Source organism: Parasteatoda tepidariorum, chromosome 7 (genome assembly GCF_043381705.1).
Source record: "Parasteatoda tepidariorum isolate YZ-2023 chromosome 7, CAS_Ptep_4.0, whole genome shotgun sequence".
Classification (NCBI taxonomy): Eukaryota; Metazoa; Arthropoda; class Arachnida; order Araneae; family Theridiidae; genus Parasteatoda; species Parasteatoda tepidariorum.
Window position 1 is genome coordinate 82779997 of NC_092210.1, and position 19204 is coordinate 82799200.

Sequence of the window (19204 nt, forward strand, 5' to 3'; positions counted from 1 at the left end):
ATTGCATCATACACATTGATAGGTGGACAAATTAAATAACATTGCCCTATTGTTTTAATAACATGAATAGATAAAATTAATTTTACGTAACATTCAAATTTAATAACGTATCATTGAATTTATAAAAAAACTCACATGACAAATAATAAATTTTTTAAAATATAGAAAGGATTTGCTTACGCATCTTTTAAAATATGAACTACAATTATACAAAAAAAAAGCAATAAAAATATAAATAAACATTTTAATGTAAAAAAAGAACTGAAGACAAAAGCTGTTTAAGTAAAATTATTGTTTTATTTTCTTAAAGTCAAAAAAGAACTTTAAAAAATTAAGAATATAAAATCATTTACAGTCAAAAGTTTAAACAATAGATAATAAGGAATTAAATAAGCAAAACTTTTTTTTCTTGGTATATGCTCAGGAGATTGAATAAAGCATACTTTCATTTTAAAAAATCAAGCAATGTCCTATAATTCAATAGTAAATTTAAACAATATTAGTCACCAAAACTTGATAAAATATATTAATAATACATACATAGAGTATTATTTTCTTCACATTTCTGAAAATCTCTTAAGGCCAACTGATTTTCACACATTTAATAAACACCCATAAATAAATTATAACCCTGCAACTAAAACATTCAATCTGCCTTATTGCTATTTTTAAAAAAAGTTCTTGCAAATCATTCCACAGATCCAACATTATTATAAAACAATCACAGCTTAACAAAATAAAATTACATATAAATAATTTATTTACATATGTACAAGTAAGCCACGAAAACTATAATACAAAAATAATATAAAACTAGAAATTGTATATAAAAAAAAGTTATGTAGAAAATACAATAAAATATGTTATTCATAAGAACATAATTGCATTTTAGACTTTAATTATTCTCTGCAACAATAATTAAAATATTGATTTTAAATACATAAGAAAACATTATTTGCTCTCACATTTTAAGATAATCAAGATAAATTTATATAAAGGTAAGAAACACTACACAAATATATTTTGCAGATTAACTAAAACTTTTGCATAAAAAACTCATGTCAAAAAATCAATAATTTAACATATGAAATACAAAATTTAATTCCTAAAGTGTAAATCATATTAGTGTGGATTAAAAAATATTAAACAAATGTAAAGTCCATTATTTAAAAAAAAACAAAAAAGTTTAGAGAGTACAAATCTTGCTCTAAATTATTATTATTCATAGCTTGTGACTATGGCTAACAATCAATGGTTCAGATCAGTAATTCCTTTTTGAGGAATACTAAAAAATACCACCAAACAGAATTAAATTGCAATAGCAAAAAAAGAAACCAATATTTCCTTTTTTTTAAAAAAATAACAATAATAATAATTAACAATGTAGTGTGCTGAGGGAAAAATTCCATACAAATGTACCTAGGGCTTATCACATATATACTTATAATAATCCTGACAGTTGAACTTTATCCTGATTCATTAAGTTTCAACAATGTTTTATTTTTTACTATTTTAATATCAACTTGAAATCACTAATTGTTATTTAAATTTTTTATAACATCCCTAAAAAGTCATAATACAAGATGTGATTTTTGTGTAACATTCATAAAAAATGCTTTTAAAAAAAACTGAATAGTTTGCAAATTCTATTGCTAAATTGTAAATATTTCTTAAAAAATACATATAGACAGTAAAAGTTAAATTATCTTGATTTTAATAGGCACATAAATTTAAATTATTTTGAAAAATTTGTCATCAATAGAAACTATTAATGTAGTAACACTTTTATAACTGTTAGATTTTACTAAAAATACATGCTTGGTTTTTTACGAGAAAAACAAACAATAAGCTTCATATTACGCAACTGTAGATCAGACAAAAATGTGTTGATAGATCTGGAAATCTTATTTACCTACACTTAACTTGGTTAATTTAAATATTGCTTGCTCAAAAGTCATCTCATCACATCACAAACTTTATTTAAACTCAAATTAACACACTTAATTCGCTGAAGCATGATTTAAAGACACAAAATTTCGCTTGTCTTTCAAAATTAGATAATAATAATAAAATAGAAAACAACAAAATACAAGAAATAAAATTTCTTGATATTAACTGCTATTAATAACTTTTTAATCTTCATATAAAAAATAAATAAAATGTTTTCATTAATTAATATCTATCTTTTGATATTTTGAATGACTTTAACAGTTAGAATTAAAAGAAATTTGAAAAAAACACACAAGAACTGAAAACAAGTATCTGACTGTAACAAAAAAAAAAAAAATCTTTGAATCATTTCATTGAAATTACAAAATTTATCATACAAAACTGCCATAAATTTCATTGGCAAATAGTTTTAACTAAATTACATTTGCAGAGAGTTTTAATTAAATTATATTTGCATAAAAAAAGAAGAATATTACAAAGTGAAATAGCTATAACCAAATTCCTAAAGCTATGAGGTCTTACCATACAATTGAATAAATAGAGAGGGTTGAAATGTCATAATACATTCCATAAATAGTATATACCTAACACTCCAGACTTAAAACAATTTTTTCTCAAAGCCTATACTAACTAATAGAATAAAAATAAAATTATTCGAAATAATAAAAGCACTCCTGTAACTGCCATTTGTTGATTAAAATAAAGCTCCACAATTTTAAGACCAACCACAATATGGTCAGCATTGCCGAGTGCAGGGTTTCAAGCCAAAATTAGAAATAGAACCATGGTCAGCTCAGCATTTATGCCAGTTCATCACTATATTTCAAATAATTAACAATAACTCATGCTGTGCAAGTTACACAACGACTGTGAGTTTAAGTATTAACAATCATTGCTTTGATGTGCAATTAAGCTGTTCCTGCACATGTAAGAAAAGGGTGAATGAAAGGTTAAAATATTTCTTGAAGCTTAGATCATTTTTCAAATATTAATAAATTTTATAAAATTGATGGGGGAAAAAACCATAGAGAAAAAGTAAAACTTCACCAGTTATGAATTTTAAATGACTAAGGCAACCTGTCACACAGGATTCAACTACCCTAATCATACAGTTTCAAAAAAAAAAAAGAATTTAAAATAGAGAAAATGATTTTAAAAAGCTAGAAATAATAGAACATTGAAATTTTTCAGAATAACATCTTCAGCTTACAACATTAAAATCACATTTCACACAGCAACAATGTAAATTGTTCGATTTTTTTTTTTCCAATACTAATTTACTAAAATTCATACATTAACCAACTAAATGAGCTATAGATCTTTCCTATGGACAAGCATGTGCTGTTTTAAATGATGTTTTAATCGAAAAGAATTACCACACCACGAACATAAATAAGGTCTTTCACCAGTGTGTATTCGAATGTGACGCTTTAGTGTAGCTGCATTGGATGCACTATAGGAGCATACTTTACAAATAAATATTGAGCCCTGATTAGAACCTGCTTTTGATATACGATAATAAAGATCTTCACTATTAGAGGTATTCTGCACTACACCTAAAAAATAGAAAAATAAAATTTTTTATATATTATTTTATATATTATTATTTTATATATTATTAAATATTTTATTTTACAAATATAACACAACAAAACACAGTTTATGTGATTTTTCACGATTCATTTCAATACAATTCTTATTTCTTCATTTCAATTAACAAATAACTCTCAGATTTATTTTAAAGTGTTGTAATTCAACAATATTCTCACTTAGTGATTCTTATAAGCTCATGGGACACACATATATATATATAAACAAGAAAGATTAGCATGTCACAGACATGCAGGTTTTATGAGTGAAAATGTTTTTCCTTATTACTTGATTATAGTTTAATCATAGTAACTGAAAAATATGATTTTTCAATTGGGGGGGTGGTCTATTATTTTAATATTTAGTTTTTATTATAACAGGGAATAAATGAAGAAATCTTTTAAAATATAATATACTATTGCAAGTTGTAGCTGTGAACTAGATCTTATTGCATTTCATGTGATAGTTTAATCATAATAATTTTAAGAAAATTATATATTTTTGTTATTTTGTTCTTACTTATGGGCACATGGGACAAATAAAGGAATGTTGGATAGTAGCTAACATGCATTGTTATGGCAGGACAAAGGAGTGACTATAATTTTTTTTATTGCATTCCACCTGATTGTAGTTTTATAATAAAAAAAGAAAATAAATATAATTTTTCAAGATTAGCAAACAAACTGTTAGAATGGCAGTAAAAGAACAAAATTGCAAAACGATGTTAGGTGTTGTACAACAAAAAGAATGTTTATGAATGAGGTAAGAAAGCTGTACTTTAAGCACATTAACTTTTTTTCCAATAATTAAAGGGCAATTAAGAAATTATAAGTAGGTTTTAGATTACATATGGAAAGGAAATTTTTTTTAAAAGACTGAAGTGATACTGCAGGATTTCAATCATTTTAAATGAATATTTGATTTTGCTTTTCTTGCCTTAAAATAAAAAGAGATTGAAGAAATAAAAACTAGCAAGTTTACAAGAAATGACCGCTCAAGTTTTTACATGGAATCACACTTTTTAAACCAATATTGCATGCTATATTGGAAAAAGAATATAAATGATTGAATAATTTTTAGAATGCTGTCTGTCTCTTATATAACTCTAATAAACACTTATAAAATATACTAATAGTAAATAAAAATTCTATCATCTATATAGTTATCATCTTACTAAAAACAGATGGAAATATAAACATAAACATATATATATACAACCATGATTTTAAAATACTTCAGCTTAATAACTAGAAATAAAAACATAAGTTTCAGTGATAATTAAATTATTACCTAATAGTAACATCATCACACTAATTCAACATCACTTAAATATATAATGTAAATAAGAATTAAACCTCTAATTGTAAACAAAGGGAGGGAAAAAAAAACACTCTAAAAGACAAACTAAATAATAAAATGAAAGATTATTATTTTTACAGAAATATCGATAAATACATTTACAGATCATATCTTTTCGGAATAAAAAGTAAAAGCTATTAAAAAATAAACCTTAAAACTTTCATACATTAACTTGAAATTTTTAAACAGACATTTTAGAAGAAAAAATAGATTTAAATAATAATATGAAGAATAATAAAGTAGTGAATATGACAAGGAGAAGAAAAATCAAATCAAATATTTAATTCTAAAAAAAAATATTGGTTACAACTTAGGAAAATTCCATCTCAAGCTAGGAACACTTGGGTCTGGTATAGAATTTAAATGTTGTGATCTATATTAAAAATGCAAAAAAAAGTTATTAAATAATTTTAAAAAAATTAATTATGTTCTAATTATTTTAATATTTTTATTAAAATCAATGCAATAAAGTAAGTAAAGCAGTATAACATTTAGGCAAAAATTACCTTATATTCAAGGATTAAGGTATATACAGAGTTTAAAATTTCCTAGAATATCATTTAATAACTAAATTTTAATTAATATTAATATTTCTACCAGAGATAAGTATTATATTATTACAAATGAATGAACATACAATATGCAATTATTTATTAATATTATTATTTATATATTGCACTATTATGCCTAGCATAAAATAAACATCACATATTATTAATAAGAATGATATATGGCTAAAATGTAACAATATAAAACAGCAATTTTAAACAACCTGAAAAATAAAATACTTTTTCACATATAAATATTTGAAAATTATTTGGAATATTTTTTGCAGTAAAAAACAGTTACAATAAAAAAAAAAAAAAAGGCTTGCAGCAAAAAAGAATTAGCTCTGCTTTTCAGATTTCACAAAATTTTTAAAAAAATATATTTTAAAAAAAAGTCCAAAATTACTCTTATTTGAAGATGTACCTTCAATTTTAAACAAATGTCAAACCCATTTTTACCATTTAAAAAATTTACCTAAAAAGGTATAGAACTGATTTTAGAACACCTTCTTTGTTAGGTCAATTGATTATTTTATTTGTTATGTACAAGAGCTAAGAAGAAAAAAAGTAAGAACAGACAATATTCAAACATGAACATATCTGCTACATCAAAAGAATAAAATAGGAAGTAATAATTCCATTGGTGATTTAACTATGATACAGTTAATACAGGGATATGTAAAAAAAAAAAAAAAAAAAAAAAAAAAAAANAAAAAAAAAAAAAAAACAACATTACAAAGTTTGTTTTCAGCCTGCTTAAGTTATTTGTAAAATAAATTTTTAAAAGTAGATAATTAAGCGAAACAAAATTTTTTTCAGCAATGGCCACAACAAACAAGATAATTTTTTATGACAATCACAACATAATCTTGAGGTGGATAATGCAGAAAGATGTTATAGCTGCAAGAATGAGAGTAAATACCAAACATCAACTCCTTATTGCAGTAAGCCTTTGAACTTTCACAAAGAGTTTTAAAAGTTTTATGCTCAAAAGTCACAAATATAAAAATACAGTTAAGGGAATGTTTTATAATAATTAAGGCTAGAAAATATCTAAAACATAAATTAACAAGTAGGAAAAATAATCACAATAACATTTGAAAAAAAGCACATGTCCAACAATTAAGCTAAAATTTTTGGAAGCATTGATAATAAAGGAAAAACTACTACACTAAACACAACTAAATTATGTGACTTTACATGTCAGACAGTGAGGAAGATTGACAGAAAAAAAAAAATCTTACTTTTTTGTAAAAGCAAAACAAATTAACATTCATTTTTAAATTTAAAATATATTCAATAAAAAAAATAACTNATATTGATTAATAAGCATAAAATAATTTCATTTAAATGGATTAAATTTTACATACTCAGAAATATAATAGCAAAAGTAGAAAGTGAACAAAGGGGTTTAAGTATTAAAAATATAAATGCAATTATGGTGAATTCTTCAAATAGTTCAATTTAAACATCTACATATATGGATCTTTACTGCCTAGGTGCTGTCTTGATTCTGTTTAAAAAAATTAATTAATTAATAAAAGAACATGTAACAATTACAAAAATACAAGGAATAAAAATAAATAACCTTACTCGTGAAATCTACTGCAAGTGTGAGAAACAAATAACACTGTACCACATTTGGTAACAACATCAAGTTGTCAAGTGAGTTGGGGGATAAAAAGAAGAGATATCTATAATTTACCAAATTTTTAAGTTAGGTAAGAACAATAAATTCTTTCCCTGAATTTTAGGTTTTTTTTTAATTTCCTTTAATAAAAAAAAACTTAGTTACTTCATTTTGTTAAAAAACAACTACTAATGAAGGCCCTTTTCTACTTTTATCCCTTTGACACAGATGTGACACTAGTGTTCCTTCTCTCTATATATATTTTTTCTGACGCTCTAATTAGAAACAAAAATATATTTTGGAACTTTTAAATTATAAAAAAAATTATAACAGTTACGAAAAAAATCTGCTAGATTATAAGAATTATATTCGTACTAGAATATAAATTCCAAAAATAACAGTCCGAAAAATTCTTTTTCTCTCATACTCAAAAATTTATCAATACTTTTTTTAAATCAATAAATTGATAATAATGTCAATATTTTTTTGTATCAATAAATTATGATTTTTTTTAGATTTTGTAAATTTAAGAAATCTTAATGATGAATAAGTGTTTCTCTTAGATCTATATGACTGCAAATTTGAAAAATGACTGTTTGTTTGGAAGAGAGACACGTTCAAATGATTTTACCATTAACCCAGAAGAAGACACCAGTGTTTCCGAACCATAAATTATTAAAATGATAAATCTAATATTTTTCACTAAATACAAAATAATGAAAAAAAAAGCATGAAAAATATGTTTATTAAAAATTCTGTGTCAAAAAGCTAATGTGAATAGAAAGTTTTTTTCCCTCTTAGGGATATTAGGGAACTTTGAAGTAAAAATAAAAAAAATCCTTACTCTTTTCTCGAAGAGAGTTTACATTTTCCCCTCACTCTCACACACAGATTAAATTCGAAGCAATTGATATACAGATTCACTTATGTCTATAGATATTGATTTAAACACAGAGACTAAATTTTAGATCTCTCTTTGAATTCATCTTAAAAAGAAAAGAAAAATTCTGTCTTTAGATGCTGTTGATAAACTAGATGACTTTCAGAAAACATATGAAAAAAAGAAAAGGGAACTGGTACTGACCACATTATTAGTAGTCCCAAGTAATTAATAAAATGAAATTATTTTCTGTTATCTCAGTTTTTATTTCAGTTTCAGCATGTTAAAGTAAGAAAAAAAAGTTTTTCATTATTTCCTTCATTTTTTGTCTCTAAGCATCTAATGGTATAATCAATAAACCTTAAACCAGTGTTTTTATCATAGAAAAAAAAAGTGGGTGAGAATTTCTCACCCTTTTTCAAAAACAAGGTGAGATTTCAGAAAGTTAAGTGAGATTTCTAAAAACTAAAAAAACACAAATAGACTTGAAAAAAAAATCATTTCTTTTATTATAATACATTTTTAACGTCTTCTATTTCTTTAAAGCATTGAATATTCTTGCTGCATCATCATAGAAGATTATGCCTTTACTAGGTATTTGTCCATCTTACATTAGTGCATAAAAAATTTGAACGTCTTACATGAAAAAACCTTACCTACGGTAAACATGTGATTGCAGAGAAATGTGTCCTGAAAGGGGCTCCGTGGTTCGGCTGTGTTCTGTTGTTTGAAAAGGTTCTGAACAATACTGGTAAATAGGGAAGCTAGATAACGGAGCAAATGTTGAAAATAATGAAAGATCCAGGAAGAAAAGTGTAACGGATATTATTCTAAATAGCGTAATTCGAAGCTTCTTCCAAAATGCGAGAAATTCACGAATTTTGAAATTTATTTATAGAATGCGCGAATTTCTAGCAGTAATAATTTTTTAATGCGAGAATAGAAAAAAAATATGCGAGATTCTCGCGTTCTCGAGCTGTAGTGAAAACACTGCTTTAACAATCGTTTTTAAATAAAGCATAACACAGTGTTCTCGTTTTCATTTGAAAACTTAAGTTAAAACACTAAGAGAGAGCAGAATAAAAATCACTAAATTAGCCATAACTATTCACAATTAACTATTCACATAATAGCATTAACTCTTTTAGTGTCATAATGTGCATTTAAAAATGAAAGTTTCCAAGATTATTAGATAAATGTTTGTTGCCAAATGCACTTAAGACATTCTTACACTTCAAAACATTTAGAGGTTACTTTTATCAATGAGATCTGCTACATTTAAAAACTTGGTAAAAAAAAATCTATGTTGAACAATTAAATTAAGACTACAAAAACTCTTCACTTGAGAGAAATTCTAACTTTTGAAAAATGTCCCATAGAATCTACTTTCCTTAACACTCCATTTAAACGAGGAAAGAATACCTGATTTTTTTTAATCTCTGATTCTCCTTGCCTGCTTTCAAGCATGCATTGTCTGTGGAAGACATCTCCGAGTCAGGCCGATATTCAGGTTCATGATGATTGGTTCTTTGCTTCATATTATTTGCTTTTGCCTATCCTTGCATTATAGGATTCTTCACCTCAGAAATGGTGTAAATTTGATTAGCCTTTTTTTCAGGCCTGTAACATCAGAGGCCCAGTTTTACGTGCCTATTTTCAGTCCTCAAGTAAATGGGGTGTAAGCTCCTCATTGGCAAGCATCATCAAAACAAATTATTAATAAAATTTAGAATAGTTAACTTTTTAATCAAACATGTGCCATGATAAATCTTAAAAATCATTTTGAAGCTGGGCAAGGAAAATAATATGAATGTTTATTAATATTAACATAGAGATAACTTACTCACCAAAACAAATGCACTTTTCCACTTTAAACAAATTATGCGCCTAATTGCACCATTTCAACACTAAAAATGAAAAGAATAAAATTAATTATTAGCATAAAATGGTTTACAATTTATATATAACTTCATAATGCAGTTAGCTTGGAATTTCCTACTAAATAAATGATGAATGTTGAAATTATTTGATTGGAGTAAATTCAATATAATTAATTAGATTAATTGTAAATTAGATTACAGGCTTGTGGTTGTTAGTAATCAATTGAAACTATTTATTACCTTAATAAATTATTACAATAACTGGTTAATTATTTGGCATAACCAGATCTATGAGACTGTAAACAAGGGGGAACGGAAAAAACAAGGAGATTCCAAAAGATGTCACATTTCCTACAAAACTGATTTTACATTTCCTATAAATGAGAAACTTAACTACCTTCAAAGTTAGTTTGCCACTGATAATGAGCTGAAGAGGAAAACCAGGAAAATACAATTTAGAACTACAATATGGAAAACTAAAGCTTACTTTATCTTTTATATATTAATGATATGTAAAGGTGCCTTGTGGCAGAATTTCTTCCGCCGTTCTGCGACAAATCTCTCCAGCATTAATATCTTTCTGTAAGGTACTTTTAATAATAACAAATATATATGTTACTAATTTAAAGCAACAAAAGCGTCAACTTCAAAAGAAAACTTTTCGGAAAAAATAATGTAATTTTTAAAATTGAATATGTAATATTTCTTATTCTATTATTATGAGCTATATTCTTGCATTTTGTAAGGAGAAAACATGTTAATTATTTCCTTTTTCTTTCTTTGTAAGCCATCATAAAATTTAAAAACAAATTAAAAATAGTGAAATCCATAGCAGTAACTAATGAAGAAAAAAAATAGAACGAATATTCCTGCAGAAAAGAATACCAAACTTTTTACTTCATTATTCTCAAATGAAAATAGAAAAATTACAAGCCTTTTTTTCCCCACTCCAATGCACAAGAATGGCATATAATTTTGAATATAATTCTGAAGATAGAAGCTTTTAAAAATTTCTGCAGAAAAGAAAACCAAAATTTTTTACTTCCCAAATGAAAAATCTTTCTGCAAGAAATCAGTAACATTCTGAGACAATGTCACCGTGATTCTGCCACGGGGTAAAGGTGCTACATACAACAGAGACTATTGTTTAAAGCAGGGGTCGCCAAACTTTTTTGATCATCGACCCCTATATAATTTTTTGAAATCTCCATCGACCCCCACAAAAGTAATTTTCNTAAAAATAGTGAAATCCATAGCAGTAACTAATGAAAAAAAAATATAGAACGAATATTCCTGCAGAAAAGAATACCAAACTTTTTACTTCATTATTCTCAAATGAAAATAGAAAAATTACAAGCCTTTTTTTCCCCACTCCGATGCACAAGAATGGCATATAATTTTGAATATAATTCTGAAGAGAAGATAGAAGCTTTTGAAAATTTCTGCAGAAAAGAAAACCAAAATTTTTTACTTCCCAAATGAAAAATCTTTCTGCAAGAAATCAGTAACATTCTGAGACAATGTCACCGTGATTCTGCCATGGGGTAAAGGTGCTACATACAACAGAGACTATTGTTTAAAGCATTTTCATTTAAAAAGAAATTAGACTGCAAACCTCAATAAATTTCATATGTTAACAACAAAATATGAGGACATGCATATGCACAGATTTAATTTAAATAATAAAATTGCTTTTTTCTTTTTAAATATCATACCATGATTTAAATGTATAGGCCTCATTTAATACTGTTAATTTCTCATTTTAATATTGCTAGAAGAAGGGTCATTCCAGAGTATTCACCTGCTAAGTACAGGACGTTTCATAGCTAAATTTTTAAACATTTGTATTTTTTTTTTCACAATGAAAATGCAAATAAGAAAGTGTTAAAATAAATTTTGAATGTATTGTTTTCTTTCAGCTACATAATTATGAAATTTCTTTTTTATTGAGATAGCAGTCTTTTTTTTTTCTTTTTTTTTAAATTAATAAAATTTTGTTATGCCATAGATGTTACAAAAACTATTTTTTAAATTTCTAAACAAATGTGGATAGTTCTCTGAGTTTATAAACTATTTTTATAGATAAATTTTACAACTAGAAGCTAAGTAAACTTCAAATAATATTTTAAAATTTTGTAATTAATGAATGGAAAGTAATTAATTGTGTAATGTATTGGACCTCTGATTTGAAATTACAGTACTACTGAGAGTTGGCTCTGAAACATACAAATGATAATTTAATGAACTTAACTCATTTTATTAATGCGTTGAACTATACACTGAGGTGACAAAAGTCATGGGATACCTCTTAATATCCTGTTGGACTTCCCCTAGCTCTATGAAGAACTGTAACTCGACGGGGCACGAATTCTACAAGTAGTTGGAAGCCTCTTGCAGGAATATTCAGCCATCCAGCCTCAATAGATGTCCATAATTGCAAAAGTGTTGTGGGTGCATTATTTTTTTGTAAACTGATCTCCCGATCACATACTATAAATATTCTATGAGATTCATGTCAGGCGATATAGACAGCCAAGTCATTAGCTGGAATCGCCCAGAATGTTGTTCAATTAAGGCTCAACGAGATTGTGCATCGTCATCTATAAAAAATAATGGTTATTTGGGTACATGAAGCTTTGTAGCTATAACAGCCTGTAACTAATTTGAAAATAAATTTATCAAGAGTTTGTTATGCATACTTTTGCATAACATATGAAGTGTTCTTAAGTGTTTTCAGAAAGGCAGCCCATCCTGCTTGCCCTTTGTTCTATAAATGCACCCTCCTAGCCCTTTCTGTAAAAATAAGCCATCGCCCCATAAAAACACTGCCTTTTTATTCTATTTTTTCATGAAAAGGTTTTTTTCTTAACCACCTGTTTTAATGAAAAGTACATTTCTGATTTATTTACTCATTGTTAATCATTTAATTTTAATGTTTAATTGATTCTCTAATTTTAGTAAGATTTATCTTAAGTTGTCTAGTTATATAGTTAAAATTCACATGATATTCCGCTTCAGAGATATTGATGTGTTTTATTTGGAGGGGGTAATTTATTAATAAATTTATTAGTGATTTTAAATTTTACCATTATTTTCTTAAATAAATACCTTTCATTTAAAAATGCACCTTTAAATGTTTAATTTTTCACAATTTTCAGTTTACAATATAAAAAAAGCATTAAAGTTGTTAATCAATTAATCCTTTTTTTAGTTTAAATATTTTTTTTTTTTTCAGAAATTTTATTCGAGATATTCTTTTAGTTTGCCTTTAATTATTTTTCAAAAGCTTACAATTTTTCTGTTATTTTGTGATATATACACAACATAAAATAGTATAAGGGGGAAAATTAAAATTAAGGATCAAATTTAGTTATTATATAATATTACATATTTTCCTAAATTTTAACAGTGGTAAATGAGAGAGTTAACATTTCTAAATCTGTTTACCTTTAAAATAACACTTTGCTAAAAAATATTTATTTAGTATTTTTCTCATTTGGTAGACCTTACCATGGAATTCCTTGTAAGTTTTAATAACGTATGTGTTCTAGTTTTGAGATAGTTTTTTCCTTTTAATATGCAATGGTGATAAATAACACAACTTGTGCAGTATTCCTATGAGCTGCCATGATTTTGCCTTCTGCTTAAGAGAGTAATTTTCAGTGATGTCTTTATATATAATAATACCACCCAATCTTAGATTTTCTTTCAAGTTTTTCAATTCATAGAGCTGTTCCTGTACAACATATACTTGCATTGCAAAAGGAATCAATGGCTAATTATTTGTTTTTTTGCCTGTAATAAATTGGGAACTGCAGTAGAGGTCAGATTATCTCAGTTAATGTGAACCACTACTAACTTGGACAACCGGAAAACTCTGTTAATACAAAGAGTATAAAAAAGGAAAGAAAAAGAGTAGGTATAAATGCAATAATGTTGTGACTTTAAAAACGATGCAGAAATTGGCAGTTTGAAAGTAAGACAACTAACTGCAACAATTGCAAAATAAGCTATTAAAAAATGACCTTGAATTACAACGGCATAGTAGAGAATGGAGCAAGTCAAAAAATGATTAGTTAAATCTGAAATTCACAAGTTGCAATATTATATTTTAAACAATTGTCCTTATCAAAAACAAAAAACTGCAAACAAAAAAAACAAAGCCAACTTTCACTCCATATCTCTGATAAGTAATTGGGCAAAACAAGAGACTAGTTTCGATAGCATTCAGATAATGGACAGTAAGACATTAAAAATTAACAGTAAGGGACTAACAGAAATTAATGGCCACAACTGGTTAACTTCAAAAGATTCTTTTTTTAAAAACTTTTGGAAGTTAATAACACCTTAAGTGCCTTGACGATAGTAGTTGACACGACCAATATGGAAATATTTCAGTTATGTGCTTTGAACTTCTGCATTCATTTCATATATCTGTGTGTATATATATATATATATTTATTTATGTATATTGTAAAAAAAAGCCTTTTTGTACTCTGAAGCATATTTTTTAAATGCCTGAACACATTTTCTGGTAATACTCACTTCAATAAAAGTGGCATAAACAGTTTCTCATTATAGTGGACAAAATCAAAATATTAAATATTTATCTTCAAAAGCAAATCTAACATTGAAAATAGTACATAAAAATGCTGACTTTCATAGAAAGAAAAACTAAGATATCCTCCAAATTCGTTAAGAGGATTATAATGAAATTTAAATTTTTAGTAAGAAGTTCTCACTATATCAAAAAAATAATTAAAGAACAAATTTTTTATCTTAACTTATCACCTTCAAAAACACAATAAACATCTCTTGTAACACAGTAAAATAATTATTAAATCTATCATTTGAATTCCCGAAAACTGGGAAATTCCGCAATGTTGTGGCTCATTTTCCGACTACAATATAAACTTAAAACAACTGGCGATTAGAAAAGATTCATTTATTTATAACTTGAATAATTAGGCATATTACGAATAAATTAAATGAAACTGTTTAAGTTAAGCAATGTATTCTATACAAGAAACTAACTAAATATAAAACAAATATTTACTAATTTCTGATTGTGTTTCCTTTTCTTTCGATGTTCAGTTTAACATTTCTGCCGTTAGACAAAACGATTCACAGCAACGAACGAACTATCAGTACATTCAGACTAGAGCGTTTTCCTGCACACCCATCATGCGAGTGCACTAATTATGCGGTGGCTGAGCTACGCAAATGTAAGAGAACTAGTTTGACAAAAAAACAATTGCGACAGAATATATTGTACTAATCATCTTATTCTTTTCAGTCGACAGCGACCAGGGGTGCATGAATAGCGAGCAATGGCTCTTAAGAATATTGTTAAGAAATTATAGGCAAGATGGATTACACGCGCAAGCATGAATAGCGTTCATGACCAGTTACGCGTGAATCGGGGAAAGTAAGAATGGTTCAAAAAAGTCCAAGTTCCCTGTATCCATCAACCCCTTTCACGTGCGAACCTACGTGTAAAAAAAAAAGAGACTTGTCACGCATGTGATGGGGCCGTAATCGTCATACATGCGGTAGTTATAGTATTCGCTTGCGATTTCATACAAATCAATGCGATTCACGTATGCGAAAGCATATAAGAGGCATTGATGCGATTCGTGTATGCGCGAACAATTACAATTGGGTACTTGTACCTAGAGAAGAAGATCACGGATACTCACACATATGACCTATGATGTCTGCGCTAGTTGATCGCCCGCAAACAAAATGACGTGTTAAATTCGAGCTAAGTTTCTCCATCCAAATAAGAATGTTAAATAACGTGAAATTTAATAAATACAGCGCTGTATCGCACATCGAATTGGTTGAAATATAATTCTTTCCCATCTGTATTGTTTACTCAACTTAGATTTATTATTTGTTTATGTATTTTATTGTAAACGCTCGAATATGCCATCTGGGGAGAGACTGGTTTCATGCCTTTGGCCCTTCTCCCTTCCCTCTCCTCTTTTCAGTTGCATAGGAATGTACTACGATATTTTCCCTTTTCTTAATATTTTTCTTTTTTATTTAATAAAAAAAAATTTTTTTAAATTTCAGTGATGCTTTTCTTTAGAACTATGTTTAATGTAGTTTTCGGTTCTATATAGTTTTCCAACTTAAAATATTTTAATCTATATGAAAATCAAGAGAGAAACTAACGTACTTCCTTCCTCTATGACTTTCCACACGCTAATGGTGAAAGCATGCGAAGTGTTGCCATAGGTAGAGAGTTGTGCTCTACGCCACCTGCAGCCCATTTCGATAGCCAATAGCTTCGTGGCCAACTTTGTGTTAGAAATATATATTGAAATAATTTAAGTCTTTGTGTTGCGAAGTCGAACTTTGATTTTTATACCTCTATTGAACTACGACTCACAAAAAGAAGAAACAGGTTGTTTTAGACAAGAGCACATTTATTTACAGGACGTGGACATTTTACATAGGAAGACACATAGGAAGAATAACTATTTTTAGACATCGTTTTTCTTTTCACCTATCGATTGTTTGTTCTATACTTTTTATATTTTTGTAATATGTTGCTAATTTATTACAACTAAAGTATATCTTGTTTTCTTATAAAATATCGCTTATGCGAACCCGCAACACTTTGTGAAAGAATATAGAATGTGTTGCTTAAGAGAATTGATACTTGGCGGGCTTGGCTTACTCGAAATATAATGGAAAGAACGGTTGCTAACGTAAACAAATGCAAAGTTTCAACAACCAATCAGGATCAAGACACCCACACTACGTCAGTTACAGGTATTCCATTGCCCGTTATTGGTGAGTTTTTTTTTTTTCAGGTATATCATCAAGCGTAAAGATTCACAAACTGCTTCTCACTGTTATCTCAGAATCAGCTTACGGGAAACTTTCGTGTGTTGGAAGAGTGGTGCTTTTACTGCTCATTCCAGCTCCCCCAGACCTCCAAAAAATCACATTAACCATTTTTAATCACAGCACATGTCTACCCTGGCCATGTTGTTCATTCGTTCCACTGGATTCAACCTCACCAACGGATCAGAGTGCCATTCCATGAATGGACCCTTCCGTAGGCGGAAACTGTTGGAGTTTATTGCCATAATGCGGTAGAAATTCTTTATTTTCACTGACGCAGTATCCAAATCCAAGAGAAACGTCATTATTGGACATGTTGCCAAAGTATCACAAACTGGGGGGTCTTGAAAACAAACATGTCCCCTCCCCCCAAGAAAAACCTAGTAGACTGTACTGCTAAAGGGCAAAAGAAGAATGCTATTGTTGGATAGCAATCACTAGGGGTAGTTCTGAAATTTTACATATTACTATTAATGTTGTTGTACATTAACCGGCAATGTAAAAAATATTGGGAAAAAATAAACAAAATTTTTTTTTAAATAATCATTTGTTTGTGTTTCTTTTACGCAGCAATACTGGAGCTACTAGAAGTTGTGTAGCTTTCAAACTTTTTAGTTTTCAAAGCTAGCAGTAAAAAAATTGTTCTGCATTGAATTTTAGGAAGATGTGACTAATTATTATTTTTTCAATTTAAGAGCGTCTGCCATTACCATACGTGAAACTTATTTTAATATCGTTTGAAGTAATTTAATATACTGTGTTATAAACCCAAAAAACTGAAGAGAAAAGATAAAAACTTCATTGACTTCAAAAAATATAAAAAGGAAAATAAAAGTTGGCATGTTTCGAGAACTCAAAAATAGATGCCCATTCTCAAGACTCAACAGGAGTGAATGACTAGTGACGTCAATTTTTGAAAGCTCAAATAAATTGGACATTTAATGTTATCTTTTATGAATGAAGCTTTTATCGTCATTATTATTGTTTTGGGTCTTGATAATTATTTTGATGAGAATTTTATGCTTGTAGAAGTAACGTCTGTATTTAAATATTTAAACATGGTTTATGCGAATTATCATAGTTACAAATGGTCGTAACAAATTACGCAACCCGTTTGAATAGTTGCGTCGCAATCTGACATAGAAAAAAAATATTTCCGCAAACATGCTTGATACAAAATAAAAAAAATTTTCAGCAGAATATTGCTCTATTCTCGAACGCTCACCGTGTCAGCTAGTAAATGTAAACATACCCCTTGTCTGATTAATATTGAAATAAATTTGTTTTAATATTATCTATTTGAAGAAAGAATTTGGATATCGTTTTCATATATTTTTAAAATAGATGTATATGATTATATTTTTTTTAAGATTCATGTAATAATTTTCAAATTTCACACAACTTTTATGAGCACAGTCTTGAAAAGTTTTATTTTCATCAGAAGTATTATCGCAGAGGCAGAATCGGATTCAGGGCCGGCTTATGCACGTCGCGGCCCCTAGGCAATGCTCGTCTCGCCCCCCCCCAGGGCCGGCTTATGGATGTCGCGGCCCCTAGGAAATGCTCGTTTCGGCCCCTCCTACCGTCTTCTAACTTCTTAATATATTTTTTCGCTAACACAACACTTTATTCATAATTACGCTGTTTTTTACTACATAGGTATATTATCACATTATTCAATAAAAATATTGAATCAAACGAAAAGAATATAAGTAATTAATATATGCATTTAAAAAAAACATACAATAAGCTTAAATATTAACTCTTCTAACTTTTTTTGTTACAAAATCGTTCAAGACATCCTGAAAGTTAACCTTTTCCAATACATCATTTTCAATTGCCATTATGGCCAATGAATTTGAACGGTTTTGAGACATAGTTAAACGAAGACAGTTTTTAATTAATTTCAATTTGGAAAAGTTTCGTTCACCAGTGGCGTTTGTAATCATTAGACTTCTATATATTTGCAAAGCTGTCATTACATTGTTGAAAGTTGATTGTGCCATGTTACCAATAATCAGTTTGTAAGACTCTTCGGTAGGCACAATTTTTTTTCCGGCGTCTTCTAATTGTAAGATGAAGTATTTATACTGCACCATTTCGTCTATAAACTCAGGCTCAATGTCCTCGAAATAATGTTCCTTAAACTTTGTGCAAGCCTGTCTAATTTCAGCGTCGGATTTTGTCGAGAAATCTGTTAGAAACCCAAACAGATCATTTATTTCCCGGTAAGCTTCTAGGCGCCGCGACAGTTCTGTACACAGCATGTCTAGTACTGGCAAATATGTATCAACTTTTAATTTCTCTTTTCCTCTGAGCACAACTTCTTTTGCAGGTCCGTCATCGTGATGCCTTTTCCTTTTTCGCACACGCTGATTCTCATCACTGTATTGAGTATCAGTTTTCTCATTTGCCTTAGTCTCGTAGTCGTCAAATAATTCTCTCTGTGAAATTAAAAAATCTAAAAGCGATTTTAAAAGATCGACTGCCGTTCGAAGTTCAATTGTTT

General features: G+C 28.1%; 1 protein-coding gene and 1 long non-coding RNA gene across 5 annotated transcripts in view; both read right to left on the bottom strand.

Moving 5' to 3' along the window:
• Window positions 1–277: 277 nt before the first annotated feature.
• LOC107454511 (uncharacterized) lies at window positions 278–15229 on the bottom strand. Of its 4 annotated transcripts, none has more exons than XR_006225926.2 (5): window positions 14629–15229; window positions 12143–12437; window positions 9805–9864; window positions 6818–6960; window positions 278–3506 (listed from the first exon to the last, which is right to left on the bottom strand). It is a non-coding gene; the product is annotated as an uncharacterized lncRNA (long non-coding RNA). The 4 variants fall into 4 exon arrangements; XR_006225925.2 differs by having other exon boundaries at window positions 14894–15227; XR_011637359.1 differs by lacking the exon at window positions 6818–6960 and having other exon boundaries at window positions 14629–15223.
• A 3217-nt stretch (window positions 15230–18446) lies between these two features.
• Window positions 18447–19204, bottom strand: part of LOC139426115 (uncharacterized) — a 2825-nt gene continuing 2067 nt past the window's right edge. The window contains exon 2 of the mRNA XM_071183830.1: window positions 18447–19139. Within this exon, the coding sequence (XP_071039931.1) occupies window positions 18447–19139 (693 nt within the window). The remainder of the gene's footprint in view (window positions 19140–19204) is intronic.